General features: G+C 44.1%; 1 protein-coding gene across 22 annotated transcripts in view; it reads right to left on the bottom strand.

Moving 5' to 3' along the window:
• The window catches only part of CACNA1C (calcium voltage-gated channel subunit alpha1 C), a 464262-nt gene that overhangs the window by 86755 nt on the left and 360400 nt on the right, over positions 1–17107 (bottom strand). For all 22 annotated transcript variants that reach the window (XM_042050204.1, XM_042050205.1, XM_042050210.1 and 19 more), the window contains 7 exons: positions 14650–14857; positions 13706–13826; positions 11786–11900; positions 10624–10744; positions 10427–10496; positions 4138–4270; positions 2367–2496 (listed from right to left, as the gene is read on the bottom strand). In XM_042050204.1, the coding sequence (XP_041906138.1) occupies positions 2367–2496; positions 4138–4270; positions 10427–10496; positions 10624–10744; positions 11786–11900; positions 13706–13826; positions 14650–14857 (898 nt within the window). The remainder of the gene's footprint in view (positions 1–2366; positions 2497–4137; positions 4271–10426; positions 10497–10623; positions 10745–11785; positions 11901–13705; positions 13827–14649; positions 14858–17107) is intronic.

The following is a 17107-nucleotide window of genomic DNA, read 5'->3' as shown; positions in this document are numbered from 1 at the left end:
TCATTTTACATTGCACTATTTAAGCATAATCCAAATCTGGACTGATTTACAGACACTGCACGTCAAATGGGGGGACGTATCATTTACTGCTACCATATAACTCAAAAGTCTTCAGGTCACTGCTCAATTTTTAATCCCAAATTCTTCTCAAGGCTGTCTTGGGCTCTATCAAGTTTTGCTGCTTAGAGAATTAAAAAAGGGCCACTTCAGGGGGACAGATCTCAATTTCAACCTATATTAATTTACATACATTATAACTGGAAATATCCTTTTGCCATGTTGCTTTGTAAGTCCTGACATTTGATTATTTTATCAATGGAATAATTTTATAATCAATGGGCCAGATTCATGGGTACTCTCTGGCTGCTTTGCATGACTCCACCAACATAAAGAAGCTGTAAACTTGAGTAAATGAATGATTAAGCTGTACCTGTCGCTGCTTTACCTCACCAGAGTGCTGCAAAGGAGCTAGAACAGACTGGTGAATCTGCAGCTAGCAAAGATGCCCCTCACAGATGAAATAATGCCTAATGAAGATGGCCACGGCCCCACCTGTGCAGGAAGTTCCATTTCTCAGCTGGCATATTTATTATTATCTAAACATGAACTTCCTCTAGAATATATTAAAATGAAGGAGCACCTTGCCAAGGTGCAAACGGGAGAATATTGTGAGCACAGTCTTGGGACTTGTTTGGACTTCAAAGGCTGTTTGATCGGACTGGGCTGGCACTTCCAAACACTGCCTGAGCCCTGTGTGACACGAGAAAGACACAGCCTGCCCCAGGAAAGAAGCAGTCCAAGCCTCTTTGCTAGCCCTTGCTGGGCTCTGTCTTCCTGCTCTGGGATAGCCTGTGCCAGCAGCATCCCCAGTCTGCACGAGTCCTTGTGCACAGGCTCGTGCTGAGTGAAGGCAGAGGCAGCTTTGCTTTCAGCTTGCTTTCTTCCTTCTCCTCCCAGGCCTCCGTGTGGGCACAGGGGAGGACACAATCCTACTGTTCTACTGTCACAGTGCAAAGGCAGGCCACTTTTGCAACCCACACATCTTGTCAGTGTCCCCTTGTATGATACTTTTAAACATCTGTACCTGCAAAAATTAAACACAGATTTTCATGCAGCACCAGTGGCTTCAAATACACAAAACAATGCTTTGCCTCAAACCTTCAGCTCTTTAATCCAGGACAATCTGCTCTGACTCTTTTTTTTTTCCCCTCTCATTTAAATCTCTCTGCTACAGACTCTAAGACAGTTTCTGTGGCATGTCAGGAGCCCATCTGCCAGCTGACATGCTGCAGCACTGATACATATTGGCATTCAGTTATCCCTATGTGGTGGGCACACTCATTTGTGCACAAGTGGGTTATTGGTGGCACAGGTTTGACTGGATTATTTAGCATCCTCCTTCAGGACAAAATGCAAAGCCCCTCTGAGAAATTCTCAGGGATAAACTTCCATTAACACCTTCTCTGCATGCACATATGTATTCTAATGCATGCTCAGGCCAGGATACGTCAGGGAGCATTAAATTAAGGTTTTATTATTAAACAAGAAAAAAACATCCTACTCTTCAATCCTAGCAAACTCTTCAGGCATCAAGGCACCAAAATGCCACTGCGGACACCAGAAATCAGAGGTCTTGCATATGTCTGCTGACCCTTCATTTTTCTGCCATGACCCCTGACTAATGGCACAACCACTGGCAAAGTTAAGGGAGCACTGAACATTTCAAAAGGTCAGGAAAGAGGGTGAGAATGTATCTCTGTGCTGAATGCATTCCTCTTCTCCCCTCAGGCAGGTAAGGAGATGAGCACAGCATATTTTTTGAGAGTTATCTCAAATTTGATGATAGCTTTGCAGCCTGTGTTCAAATAGTCTGATTCTAACCTGGATGTCATCTCAGAGTGACTGCATCAAACTCAAGAATGTTACTCCAAATTTACACCAGTGAGAATAAAAATGAAATCAGGCCCTGGGCTTTTTAGTTCAAAAGGCAGCATGTGGCAGCAGAACAAATGGTCCCACAGGAACCCGAAAATTCCTCAAAATTGAATTATCTGTATCCCAATCACTGTTTCTACAGCTCATTTCTAACGCTTTAATCCCAGGGAAGAACGATTTTGCTTCAGCCTCCTGTTCCTCCTTTCCCTGCACACACTTCTGAAGTGAACTAGAGGCCAAATCCTGCACTGACTCATGTTTCCTGCAAAACCTAATGATTTCACACGCAGCCTACAAAAGGCAGAAATCATGGAAGACAGGCACTCCCAAAGCCTCTGATGCAGCCTCTTCTGCCTTTCCTGGCTTCAGCTCATGATCTGCTCATACCACACTTGCAATACCCAGCGAGGGAAGGAGGATGTGAAGCATACTTGGTTCCTAAAGGAGAGGTGTCGCACGGGGTCCTCAGCTGCCAGGGAGATGCTGCTGAGCAAGATGAAAAATAGGATCAGGTTGGTGAAAATGTTATCGTTAACGATTCGATGGCAGTGGACACGAAACCTGCAAGAGAGAGGAGAGGCACGACTTTATCTCTCAAAGAACACCAAGACCTGGGAAATATTTCCCCCCTCCTCTTCTGCCAGCAGGACCAGAGGATTGTCCTGCAGAGCACCTTCCCTCTGCTCCAGCACAGGGACAACCTGTGCAGGGCAATGCTGGCTCTACACATCACGCAGGACTCAAACTCGGTGTGTTTGGATGGAGAACAGTCACTCCCTCCTGACAGAGCTTTTTGTGATTTCCATGTGGTCTGAAACCTGCCAGCCCGGAACTATAGCCCTTGCTTTCATTTACAGAACCATTCCTGATTCATTTAGGAGCAAAGTAGCAGAAACAGGCTTTAGGGTGCCAGTGTCCTGAGCTGGGACTGGAGCGTCACTTCACAGGAGCTATGGGGGATCTACCTTGCTAACAGGGTACAGGCCTGGCCAAATGGATATAGGGCAGGCTGGCATCAGCAAATGACTTCTGAGACACATCGTGCCATGCAGGTTGCGTGATGAACATAAGCCCACTTGCTGCTCTCAGTGGCAAACAAGCAGGTAAAGAAGGAGCAGTGTCCCATCAAACTTGCCTACTGGAGACCATTACACCACCTTCCATATGCTGGTAGCAGGCTGTGAGGAGTTAAACCCCATAATAGCTCTGTGCACAATTCTACAGGCACTTCATTAATCTATTTAGCTCTACTCTTGGCTGTTAGGGCTCCAAGTCCCTATTATAGCAATTTTACAGATGACTGCAGAGGTTAATTTAGTTCTCCAAATGACAGGGGGTGGGTGGCACAGCTAGCATTACAGCCCATGAGCCCCAGCCACCCTCAGTCCCTCCCTGTTACACATACCCAAGGAGGAGTGGCACAAGCTCTGCTGGGAGAAAACTGGCTCTGAATTAGCAGGCACAGCCCTGCCTTCCCCTGGGGCTGCGTTTGGAGGCTGAGTCCTTAGGAGAGATACTGGAATGCAGGGCGCTGCACAGACCATTGGGCAGTGAGCTCATTGCTGCACCCTTGCAAAGACAAACTCACCCGTGTCCTACCAGCCCTGTGCCCATCCAGAGGTCCTGCACGTCTGTTTTGGACAGGCAGGTGTGACAATGTGAAGCTGCATTGGAGGAGCCCGTGGGAAAAGAGTGAGGGAAGAATTGCTCTTCCCAGGCTCCCCTCAGAGCTATGGACTCTCCTCCTCCTCCTCTCATTTCTTCTTTTATGCTCATTCTTGATGTGCAGCAGTGAGCAGAGACACATGAACTCCCTGCTGGGAGTGGATTTTGAGCAGCCCTTAGGACAGGAAGCTGCTACCTCCCTCTTGATGGATTGCATGGTGGGTCTCCTGCAATTTGGACCTGAATATGATGGGGAATTCCAGCTACTCGCCTCTGCCTCCCTTACTTCTGAAGTTTTCATGACTTGTCTCTTCAATCAGCCTTGCACGTGCCATGGGCTCCCATTGAATATTTTCATGGCACTCCCTACAGCTGTGGTTTCCTGAGGATTTCATGCCTTAAAGGAGATAGGGTCAAAGGAACCTTCTGGTACGAACTGCTGAAAGGGAGCTCTGCACCTCGTAACTATTGGGGCCCAATGTGAAAGGGGTACCTGCTCTTCACCTCCTTCTTCTGGCTAACCAATCTTTTAAATACCTGTTGTTAGGACTGAAGATGAAAAAAGCACTGGCATCAGGCATGGGCACAGCCTTTTCCTTGAGGTGGAGCTCAGACATCGGGCGAGGTCGAGGGCCAACAGGCATCTCTGGTTCTTCCTCATCTTCCTCTGCTGCAAGGAGCATTTTTGTCTTTTAATGCACAATACAACCCATTCTGAAGCGCTGGGGCATTTGTCTCTGTCATAATTAGAGCTAAAAGCTAAGGACCATTAAAACAGGATGCTGAAAGCTTGAGGCTCCTTGCCCTTCCTTCCTTCGAGGCAGTGCCCTTTACCCAGGGCTCACCCTGGCAGACATTGATCTCGCCTTCCTGTAAAACCATTAGTGCTGGAAAACCTACGATATTCCCACAACACTCTCCTCAGATGCTTCACAGTCCCTTCTGCAAAAAACAAATGAAAAGGCTACTTCTAATGACTCATTTGAATCTTTCTTGCTGTGGTCTAGATCCATTTTCTGTTTTCTTATTTTCCATGGACACAGAAAATTAAAAATCGCCTTCCTCTAGCAGAAAGCTTTTGCACACTTGAGGACCACTATTATGCCTCTGGGACAATATCTGGTTCCTAGAGCAAAACAGCAGCAGCCTTTCCTGAGGTGCTGTGTCCCCCAGGTCTCTGATTATTCTTCCTCCTTGCTTCCAGATTATCTGCAGGATTAACCTGCAGCTGAGGTTTCACTGCTGCAGAGGAGGGCTAGATTAGTTCTTATATCTTGTAATACTATCTTCCTGTTAAACATCCTCCTTGGAGATGTTTCATTATACTCTGGCATTAATTTGCCATCAGTGTCTGATATGCACAAAGCACAGATTATTTACCACAGAGCAACAGTCTGGTCTGTCACTCCCTCCTCTGCACTCCTGCTGCTCACTGTTCCCAAAAGGGGCACTTAGACTTCATCCTTACTGAAGGGCATTTTTTTTTTTATTATTCTGACCAGTCCTCCAGTTCTTCAAGATTGTTTTTCTCTATTTGTGAGGATCTCCATGGAGCTGCTGCCACATCTGGAACCATGTCTGGACAAGCACATGTATGCCCCAGAACAAACAGTGAGCATATGCACACTGACTTACACTGATTAGAAAGCCTTAAAATTGTCCCCTTTTAAAATTTAGTGGGGGGAAGATTAGAAAGATGGGAGGCTGAGACTCTTGAACCTGACACTTATGGAGTACATCTCCAGGCAGATCAGTGAGCAACCCCAAGACAGAAAATGAGAGATGAAGGCTAAGTGCTACGTGAAAGAGAAGCTTCCACCTTTGAGGATTTCTTCTACCTGCTGAAGTCAGATGTTGTTTTGTAAATGACATGATAGGATTTTGCTATTTCAAAGATCCCAATCCTTTCACTTAATCAACAAGACAGGAAAAATCTTTAAGAAAGGAGCCTGACAAGTTAGATAAAACTGATTCATCTTCCAGGCACTGCAAAGGAGGAAACTCTGATTGAAAGGTTCATCTTGAGTCCATAAAGAGAGATAATTTCCCGGAATGGTGTTCCTTTAGGGTGAGGTACTGTACTTGATCTGGTTACAGGACACATCAGAAAGAACAGATGAATCAGCACAGATCCTGATCTAGATACCAGAGAGAGGAGAAAAATGCCCTTTTTGAATGCAGGCCATTATTACATGCAAATAGGATTCTTTCTTTACACTTCCAGTACCAAGAGTTCAGCTCAAATTCGCTTGATAGATCATTGCATAAATGTTTGAGCTGGTACATGGAGTCTGTACTTTTTAAGTCAATCTGTTTTTTAACAGCTCAATTTTATGTGTAATATACTTCATAATACTCTTTCTACAGGCTGTGTTAGTTGAAGAAACATCTTTCAGAACTACTTTTTTGCACAGGACTTGTAAAACAGGTGTTAATGTTAATACTCATGTTTATGTAATATAACCATATTTTGCACTTGCACCTTTAATCTGTAGATTTCAGAGTAGGCTGACAAAGAGCGAGGTAAGCAAATTCTTTTTCTTAACAGGCCAGAAAACCAATGCCTAGGATCACGTGGGATATTTGAAGCTCTTACTTAAGAAGAGTATTCTGGGTCCCTGCTCTGTGCCTTCAATGTGAGATCATTCTTCTTTTATTTCTCAGAGGAATGCTTAAAATACACTTTTAAATAGGCATGGAACAATGCCTCTGGAAAATCGACACTCAGCAGAAGAATCAGCCCCATGAAGACCATAAAGAACATTGTTCCTCTCCTCTTCTTCTCATGTCTGCCATACAGCAAGAAATGTATTAATGACTCTGGGAACCAAATACCTTCAGACTGAAAAACACATTCAGTTCCTCTGCCATAGATAAAGAGTAATGTTCTACTTTTCGCTTAGAGTCTAGGACACAGAAGAAAGGAAACACTGAGGGCCAAATTCACAAAGAAGAACGTGATTCCAGCCTCATCCCAGGTCACCACCCATGCTATCTGCCTCCATATGGAAGCAGCACAGCTGCTCACATTTGTAGAAGCAAATGTGCTTTGGCTGTGGGGACAAGCACAAACAGGCTACAGTGCAATATCAGTGAGAAATTCGATGATGGGGAGGTTTATTTTTCCTGTACAAAGACCAGAACTCTCGTATAAGGACATTATTTTGCTTCAAGCTCCCATGAATCATCCCAAGATTTACCTTCATTTGACATTCTGAATTCTTTGTCTATTTCTGTACTAGACTGCAAGACTAGCTCCCTGTCTTCCTGTAATAAACATATCATCATAATAATCCTTCTAGTGTACACAAATCTCTAGGAGAACTAGTCTGTCCTTCTGAAAAAGAGGCTAGGTGATCTGAGGAGCTGCAAGTGTTCTGGGGCCAAGGAGCAACACTGTGTGGCAAACAGAGTCAGGAGGGGTTATTGAGAAAACTGGCTGAAGGAGTAGAAACAAATCAGAGAAGGAGCAAGGTAGGTTAGGAAAGACCCTGCCTTGTTAGGAAAAACAAATGAAGTGACCAATCCAAATGGTTTCTGGACACTGAATTAGGGTGAATGATGTTTTCAGAGGATGGACAGTCATGGGAAGTGCCACAGGCACTGACAGCTTAAATAATAAAGAGGAAATAGGTAGAACCAACTGGTTGCATCTAGGATGCAACAGGATGTTTCACTTAGAGCACAGCTGAAAATGGATCTGTGTGCAAGCTGCAGGAAAAGGTGCGCCCAGCTGGGCTGGATATGGCTGCACAGCATCTCCTGCAGCACAGCCAGACTGGTCAGCAACCAGCAGAAGGATTCTGGACTGCTCAGATGTCCACAAGGGAACTGGACCGGTGTACGGGTGGGGACTGGGAAATTCTTGCCTGCCAGTGCTGGGGGAAGCCTTGAGGACTTGCTTTCCAAAGCCAACTGCACGAGGCAGAGGTGACCTGTCACGTCAGCTCTGAGAGTGCCTTGGTGTTTCTGGGCTTGATCCAGCAGAGTGGAACAGATGACTGTGGTAAATCTGATCTAATAAGGGGTTTACAAAACCTTACTGCATCTGAGCCTTATGGTTGGCTTCCATGAGGTCCAAATGTGGATTTTGTGAGCTGTTAGAGATCATCTTCACTCTTCACAAAGAATTGATAAACAATTCAGGGAACAGGCCTGTTTAGAAAAGGCATCAATGCCATACAATGGCAAGAGACCAGGATGGTGTCCCTTTGCATTTCTAGTAGGAGACAGGAGAAAACCTGATAATCCATTCAAATTTTAGGTTGTGTTCAAAACTATGTTCAGCCAGGGACTGGCACCCCTAGGCAGCCATTAAAAATGTTTTCACTTAATTTTCCTCACTCTAACTCTATGCATGGCTGCACGACAAAAAAAATGTGGGTGTAGGTTTTTGTTACATACTTCATTTGTAAGCTATTATTTCTAAGCTACCTACAGAAAGTAAATAAACCTCAATTCTATTAGCAGTAGACTTAAAATCGACATCCAGGTGACTGTTCCTTCACTTGAAAAAAAGGTAATGGTCTGCAAATCCAAGCCAGCTGAGAAACAGAAACAAAACTGTATCAAGCTGTTTTAATCTGTGCTTCTTACTAAAGACTCCCACAAACCCCTTAGCAACTAGGGATGTGTGTCCAGTAAGTGCCTGTGCCTACAGAGGTGATGGGAAGATTAAATCCAGAGTGATCTGCCTCAGGCAGAGCAAAAGCAGGACTGCACAGAGTTAGAACCGCACCCTATTTCTGATAAACTGGCTATAAACATGGAAGAATACAAGTACAGCATGTGTGAGAGCTTCTTGGACTGACAATCAAATACAAGGAATGGTTTTCCATTTTGCTTCTCTGAAACCCTTGTCCATCTCCTCAAAATGAGCTCTTGTGTCCTTTTTACCCTATCAAATCAACCTATTACCAGTCATTTATTTATCAGGAATTATGGAATAGAAGAGAAAGTGTTATATGGCCTCTTATAGCCTGTTCCATAAGCACAGAAACACGGAAGAGCAGAGCAGGGAAGGATCACAAAAGGCCCCCTGGTTCATGCCTCTGCCAAGCCAGGTTCAGTTAATTATAATATCTAAGCCTTTTCTGGGAGACATTTTTCTGACCTGTCCTTAATGACATTCAGCAATGCTGGGCTTCCACAGCTGTCTCTGTGAACTTTTCCAGCCTCAGCATTAGAAAATTCTCTTTGCTGTGAATCTTAAATCTGTTACTTCATAGTGGAGATAATTCTCCTCCTACCTGTAGAAGTCTTCTTTGTATTTGAAGATGTTTCTCCTGCCTTTCCTAAGTCAAATGACCAAGGTTCATTCAATCTTAATTCTTGCTACCTACTAGCATTGTTTTCCCCATTCTCTTCTAGACTCCTTCAAATTCAGCCTACTTCTCTTAACCAGAGCACCCAAAATGGGATATGATATTCCAGTGGAGATCTTATCAATGGTGAACACAGTAAAACAACAGCTTTGCTCTGATTCGCTTTCACTGACCAGTGAAAACAAACCCATAACTGGACAAAAGGGTCATTCTTTCTCTGTTTATAAATCTCACTACTTGCTTGCCTTTTCAAAGACAGCAAACTGTTGCTGGCATCTGTTGCGCTTGTGATCATAAGATGCAGATCCTTTTCTCAAGGACTGTTACCTAACTAGCTGTCACCTAAGATCCTTTATTTGTCAATTGTTTATTCCTGTCTATGTGTAGAGCCTGGCACTTCCAATTTCATTTAGACCATTTATCCAGGACCTCAGGAGCTCTTTGAATTCTAATGCTGCCCTCCAGCATGCTTCTTGTCCTTCCTAGCTTTGTGTCATCTACAAATGTAATAAGCATATTGCCTCTTCCATCACTCAGGTCATTAACAATGAACTGGACTGAACTCTAGACAGGCTTTTGGGTTGCACAAACTGACTTGGGCTACCACTGCTCTCCCCATAAAGGGTCTGATCATTTCTCTCCTGATCCTCTCGACCATATTTTTCTAGTCAGCTTATGAGAGCACTGTAAGAGACCGTCAGAAGCCTTACAAAAATAAAAGAATATGATATCTACTTCTTTTCTCCTGTCTACAAGTGTTTTCAGCTCCTTTTAGAAGAAAATGAGGGTGGTTTGATGTGATTAGCTCTTGGCAAAACTATGTTGGCTGCTAGTCATCTCCTTATCTTGCGGCCATATAGTTTGTTTAATCCTTTGTTCCAGCACTTTTCCAAGAATGGAAGCTGAACTGACTAGTTCCAATCCCAACCCCCATTCAGGATCTCTTGAGCACTGTCAAAAGTTCTAAGATTTCTTCAACCAATCTTTCAAGTATCTGAGAATGAAGTTAATTAGGCCCACCTGACTTGAAAACCAGCCTAATGCTACAGCTTGTTTCTCGAAATCCTAGGCTGAGATCTTATGCCATTAGACTTGTATTAAGGTCATGTCCTTTTTGATTAGTAAACAGTGCAAAAAGGCGTTCAGCACTTTCCCTTTCATGACTATCTGCTGTGAGACTCCCCTGACTGCTGAGGACTGAAAAAGCACACTGAAAACAGTGTCATATGTATATTTTCAAATAGGGAGATTTTTATACGATTTGATTCTCCGTAAAGCTCCGTGTTTTCCATTAAAGAGCTTCACAGAGAGCCCAGTCAAACATGACTGATCAGTATAGGGGCTGCAAAGGACCACGTCCACACCTGTGCAAACACAGGCAAGCATATCATGCTGCCCCATCATGAAGGCATTTCCAGCATACCTGCTACCACAATTTGTCTTTGTGTGCATTAGCAACTGGGGCTTCTGTTGAGTGAGGGTTGAAGGAAGGAGATGTATACCTGGTGCTTCTGTTGTGGGATAAGGGCTCTTTTCTTCGTTTTCGTTGGGCTGATAATCATCCACATTGATCTGACAGAAATGGAAGGAGAAGCATCAAAGACCTTGTCTGATAAAGCAGAGAGTTTTCATTCCCTTAGAAACCCAAGCTGTTCATGCCATCACTGCACAGAGAGCGCTGGCTGCCAGCAGACCTTACCTTGGTAGCAGGTGGGGATTCTCCATCAGCAGTGATCGATTTCAGCTCAATTTTCTCCTCCTTTGTCTCTTCCTCCACAGCTGTTTTTTCCATCTCCTGTTTCTTTTCAGGACTAGCAGTCCTAGCAATTTTACAAGATAAAAACCGAAGAGTTACAAAGGTGGAAAGCTGCTTCCCTTTCAGGAACTTCATGTAGTACAGCACACACCATGAGAACAATCAGCTGGCTGGAATCTCCATTCTGAGTTCAGCTTCCATACCAGTGGCTCCACCTTGTCCTCATCTGCAGGCAAAGGCAGAGGCTCTGATCTATTTTTATTTAGTGTCCCTTATTTTGCAGCTTTCTCAATGGCCTGTGTTTGTGTGTGTGTTTGTGCAAATGCATATTTTAGGTCTGTCAGCAGAGATCTCTTTGTTCACCCAATGACAAAGGACCATTTTCAACCCATATCTTGCGAACTTCCAACTACGTTGCCTACAAAAGTTTTGCCCCTCACTGCACCCCTAGAGGGAGGGAAATCTGCTGAGTTGCATGCAGGATGAAGCAGAAAGATGTACACAAGAGATCCCCTCCAAGCAGCCTGGAAGACAGTGAATAGAAATAACCAGAGAGGAGAGGCTTCCCTGCTGCTGGCAGCTGGGAATGACAGAGAAGCTTCGTCTCATCCAGCTTGTGCCCCTAAGTGTCTGCAGAAACACTAAAAGAACTGGCAAGAGAAGAACAGCATGTGGCATCAAAAGAAAAAGAAGCTGCTAAATCTCATCACGGGAATGACAGAAAATATGCCTCGTGGCCCAAAACAGTCGGAACATAGTAGGGAGATTCAAATGGGAGTGACACCATTTCACACTCAGTCTCTGCTGCTGCTCTGAAAGCTCATCAGTAACCCAGACTTCCTTTCCTCTGCTCACATCACTGCAGCTGGGGGGACTCCCACCTCACAACACTTTCTTTTCTTATGGTTAGAATTCCTTTGCATAAAAATTTATATATATATAATTCCATCTATAATCACATTAATCACATATGTAATCTATACACATACAGACAAGTTATATATATTACACACGTGTGTGTATAGACATCATATACATACATATATATATATGCTGTGTGTAATTACAGGAACGTGTGCAGATAGGTGTATGCAAATGGATTTACCTAGCTAGCTTTTTCCTTTCTTTTTCCTCTTCCTCCTCTTTCTGTGCAGATGTTAAACTCTCAGCATCAGCAAGGTTGTCCACAGCAATGGCCAAAAATACATTCAGCAGGATATCTGTTTGTGTGCTACTTAAAGAAAATGGGCTTTGAAAACTGCAGAAAAAGATTATACCAAAGGTTTCTTAATTGAAAAGTTTTAGCAACCTGTCATCAGATCTCTTGGATTTTCCAAACTTCCATTTCACACAACTGCATATCCATCATGCACAAACCTACACCTTCCTTCCACACAGATAACACACTTTGTGGGTTTTCAAAATTTCACAACAGAGTGGCTCACATAAAACATCTAAGCCTAGATTTACATTTTAGTTTCCAGTTTCCCAAGAGTGTCTCCCTTTGTGCAGAGAATCCCACTGAACATAAGAGAAGCCCTGAATGCTTTGCATCTTCTGACAGTTGAGGTTACATGAGTGGATTTTATGGATAGCAAGCACAGTACTCTGATGAGTGTTTCCAAGGTTCATTTAGTCTGGACAGTGAAGGGTTGAGCTGACAACTCTGCCACCTCCCAGCAGAATCCATGCATGGCCCATCATGCCCATGTAGCTGAAGGGCATGGAATCACAACTGTTTTCTTGTCTTACCAGTCAGTGTTCAGATCTCATGTTACAAATCTGTCCATAAGGTCATTTTACAAATTTCTTGAGTGTAGGTCTTATTATACCGTGATAACTTTTAAGCAAACCCTGTTCAAGGCTTATTCTGGACACACAGAGATCCCCCCCTCCCCGGGCTCCAAGGTCTAAAGGCTCCAAAGTCAGCCAGCATGTAGATTTGTCTCACGTTTTCACAAGGAGATCCAAGTTGTAGAGTTTTTTTTAAGCTGTCAGCCAGATTGCCTACCTTGACCTTCAGACAAGTGGAATTGCACCACCTCACTTTGAAGTGAGGGCATGCAGGTCAACTGAAACGTCAAATGACAGGGTTTGAGAGATCTGAATTATGGGCAAAGGCCAGAGGAGCTGGGCTGAGTCTACAAGGTGGCTTTTTAGAAGCATCAATATAAAAGGAAATGTCACCTCTGACACAGGAGGGCCATTTATTAGGGAAGCAGAAACTAAACATGGACAAATTTGCAGCAAACTGAGATGGGGAACAGAATGGCAGCTCTATGTGATATGCAAATTCCTGTGAAGAGACACTCACAGCCTCATCATGCAATGTGCTTTGTGCCTCCTGGGGTATGTACAGTGCCCTCACTTCACCTTGAAGCCAGAGAGAACTGAAGTTACTCAAGACCAGCACAGGCTGGAAGATAACAGAGCACACAATTTTCTGTCTGAAGAGCACACAGATTGCAGGGACTGAAATGGAACAGGGGTCCTGTTGGTTTATACATGAATTAATATATGATCTCACATGAATCAATTATGTCAAACATACGTTACTCCTATTACAGCATTTGTATATAGCATATTGCAGATTATACATTATTTTTATTCCACATAAGGCTTGGATGGAAGCACATGGAATATACTACTAAAAACGCAATCAAAGTAAAAGATATGCAGTAGGTACTGTAGGAACACACAGAGATTAGTTTGTAGAGAAGGCAGGAAAGAAAAACCTATGAGAGAATTAAAGGGAATGAAGAATAAAAACATTAAACACATAAAGATACTAAATAAAAGCTAGCATGTGGAAGTGGCACGTAGCTGGCTCTTACGACTGTTTATATGCCTTAGCACCAGCTAAAATTAAACAAATTATTTAACTTTTGGCAGTGCAAAGCCAAAATTCAGACCTAGGGAAAAGGCAAACACATGAGGTAAGAAATTCACTATTTTCTGACACAACAAAGTAAATAGTGGTTTTAATTCATCCCCTCTTGCAGAAAAGAGTAGCATCAAAGGATACAGTTTCCACAGATGAAGAGGATGATGAAGTAAATACAGACCAACATTCCTGGAAAAGAGGGGCCGCCATAAGCCATGATCCCATCATACATCACCGAATTCCAGTCCTCCCCAGTCAGGATCTAAATGACACATTCCCACCAATAAGGGATACAGTGTTAGACCACACAGAGAATTTGAAAACCCCATTAACACAAAGATATCCACTGTCCTAGAGAACACCCCCTCCCCCAGGATGGAGCTGATGGAGACTCTGGCTGTGTCCATCTAGAACATTAAAAAAAACACCAAACCCAAACAACAAACCACAGAACAAAGAAAATGCAAAGAAGGTCTGTGCTCAAAGTGTGAAAAACCCCAAACAGTGTCTCCTTGAAGATGATAGCTGAAGGCAAATGGCTCTCCCAGACAACTCTGTTCGAGTCTCCCCACTTGCTGCAAGCATTTCCCTCCCACGAGCCTGTGGTTTCAGACAGGCTGCACAGCCTCTAGCACTGCCCTCAGCACTGCCCTCCAGGCCGTTTCCCTTCTCCTCACATGTCAGTGAAATCCTGATCCTGATGCTCTTGGTGGATCACTCCCAAAACTGCAGAGGGCTTAAAGGCTGTGGGATTACTTCTGCGGGGCTGTGAGCAGATATTTGCTCCCCAGCACGGGGAGGACAGCAGCAGGGCTGGGCTTTGGCACGCTGTGCTGCCCTGGGACATGGCAGTGGCTGTTCTCTTGCCCTGCCCTGCAATGACCCAGTGGCCTTGCAGCACAGAGGGGTTTTATCCTCGTTTCCCACTTTGAGAGGGAATGCCGTGTGCTGGCAGCACAACCAGGCACCCTGCTCCTGCAGCTGTTAGGGTCATGTGCTGTCCTGGGGACTGTCAGGCTGCAGGACCTATCTTGCCCCATGGAAACACAACGTGCTGGCCCCACAGGGACCACTCGTGCCCTTACCTGAAACACAGTCAGGAGGGACTGAGGGAAGTTGTCAAATGTACTCCTCCTGGTCTGCATCTCATCAAAGTTAAACTTGCCCCCAAAGAGCTGCATCCCCAGGAGGGAGAAGATGATGATGAAGAGGAAGAGAAGCAGCAACAGGGAGGCAATGGAGCGGACTGAATTCAGGAGTGAAGCCACAAGATTACTCAGGGAGTTCCAATATCTGGGAGAGAAAATAGAAGCAGTTAAAATTCCTTCAGTTTGGGACAGGTGCTCATGGACTGCACAGGATATTGGTTCAGGCTGCCTTCTGTGTAAAGCAGGCATTTCCAAACACCCTGTTAAGCCGTGAATCATTGATGTGCTTCCCTAAGATAACGAGACCTACTGCAGCTAATGAGTAATTTTACTACCACACGTGTACATGCACAATTCCTTCCACCCCCCACTCCACACACACACCCAGAAGATTATTACAGCCCTCTCCATCTAAGGCTCTGCTCATCTTATATCAATATACCATGATTAGTTCTTGCTGCTTCAGTGAGTTACATTCTAACCAACCTCATTACAACACTCACAGATGTTATGGCAGCCAGAATACCTCACTCCAGAGAATGGCCTGTAATAACTAACAAGAACAGATGGGGAAACTGGATGCGAATACAAACTTGCCCAAAATTTGGTGTGTGTGTGTGTATGTGCTTGGGCTCACTCACAGAGAGGTTGCTGAGCTCTCTGGAATTGAGAGGAAAGATACCAATGCTCCTTTTACAAGGACCCTAAAACAAGCTCCAGATCTACATTCATTTGGAAGAGCACAACATCACTGGGTTTTTTGGTTATCAAACCTTCTATACTTCCTCAAACAGGCTGCAGAACATTTTCAAATGGCTTCATTCAAGAGAGAGGCTGGTTAAGACCTGTTCTCCCAGTGCAGTCAAGCTTGTGTCCAGTTCTGACTCATGTATGATGCAGGCAAAGGATCTTCTTGCCCTTGTGATTCCACTTTAGGGTTCAAAGAGTTGCTGCAGCATGTTTGCTGCAGCACATAAGTTTGCACTCTTTGCCAGCCTGCAGAGTAGTCATGAGCTGGAAAGAGGCTTTAGAAAAAATTTCTAAAGAATTCACCACATCACCCATGATGCAGCTTCCGCTTTGGTCTTGCATCTGCTCAATCACTCCTATCTACTGCTTAGCTGGTCACGAGCTCTTCTCTTTTGTGCTTTGAGGCTGCCACAGCTTTCAGATCGGGCTGAAGATTAGCTGACATCTTCCAGTCGTCTCATTTTGATGCACATTATTAGCAAGCCTCAACAGCTTTCAGCAAGCCAGCAATGTTTGCCTGTGTTCTTCCTTCTACCTGGCCTGCCACCACGCTTAGAGAATCCACCCAGGACAATGTCCTCCAGTCCCTTCTCCTAAAGCCCATAACTTTGAACTTTCTTTACTCAGAGGATTCTGCATTTCTAACCACGTTGTCCTTGAAGACAGAGGTTCCATGTAAAAAGGATGGCAGACTGGTGCTCTGGCTCTTTTGTGGAAGCCTGATCCTTCAACTCATAATTTTTTTCTGAAGGTAGTATATTCATTAGAGACAAAGGTTCTTAAAATCACAGTTAAATTAATATTTTTCAAGTATCAATCCAAAAAGAATACTTTTCTTGTCCCATGGAAGGCAGGACTGCCTGAGCAGCCCAATCACTGCAGGAAGGTTAGCAATCTGATCTGCAGAGGGACATGGCCATGTCCTCTCAAGGTCAGCAGCGGGTTCATCTCCAAGGACGGAGCTTCAAAGAGAGCTGTGATGTTTTCCCTCCAGCCCAGCTTCAGCACTTCAGAGAAAACTAGAATGCTTTAAAGTTTAACTGCAATTAAAGAGATGAGCAATGAAAAACTACAGAGCAAAGGTAAGGGCATGGAAGCTGTGGGCTCAGTGCCACCGAATATCCACACGGAATGTGCAATGTAACAGCTCCCTGTGTTTGCGTTTATGCTTACAGCTCACATACTTTCACACTTTGGAAAGAAGGGGAAGTGACACAGGAGAAGGGAAAAATTCATTCTGATGAAAGTCAAATGAATTCAGCATCCTTAAAGCAGTTGTTGATGGGCTCCAGAATATCTCCAAGTCCTCCAATGTCAGCCAGGACACACATTTTCTAGGTCTTTCTCACAGAACCCTTAAGAAGCAGTAAAGTTGAGCAGTCTGAACAGTCCCAGTGACTCAATTTAAGTTTAAATGCCTTACTATCTCAGCTCACAACTCTGCATTCTTCTATCAGCTCTGCATTCCTTACCAATGGCTCAATACCTGGGATTCAGATTCCTATATAAGTATCAAGCTTCAAGCAATTAACTGAGATGGCCCGGTGATAAGATTAGTGCTGTTTTATCTGTGTACTGGTGCTAGCTAGAAAGACAGCACCATTACAAAAGTAAACAAACCTATCAAGGGAAAAAAAAAAAAAAA

The sequence above is a fragment of the Corvus kubaryi genome, unplaced genomic scaffold (genome assembly GCF_017639235.1).
Source record: "Corvus kubaryi isolate FWS band 111438036 unplaced genomic scaffold, C.kubaryi_AGA036_p1.0 72, whole genome shotgun sequence".
Taxonomy (NCBI): domain Eukaryota; kingdom Metazoa; phylum Chordata; class Aves; order Passeriformes; family Corvidae; genus Corvus; species Corvus kubaryi.
The sequence above is the reverse complement of the archived record's forward strand: the minus strand, read 5'-3'. Positions and strand labels throughout refer to the sequence as shown.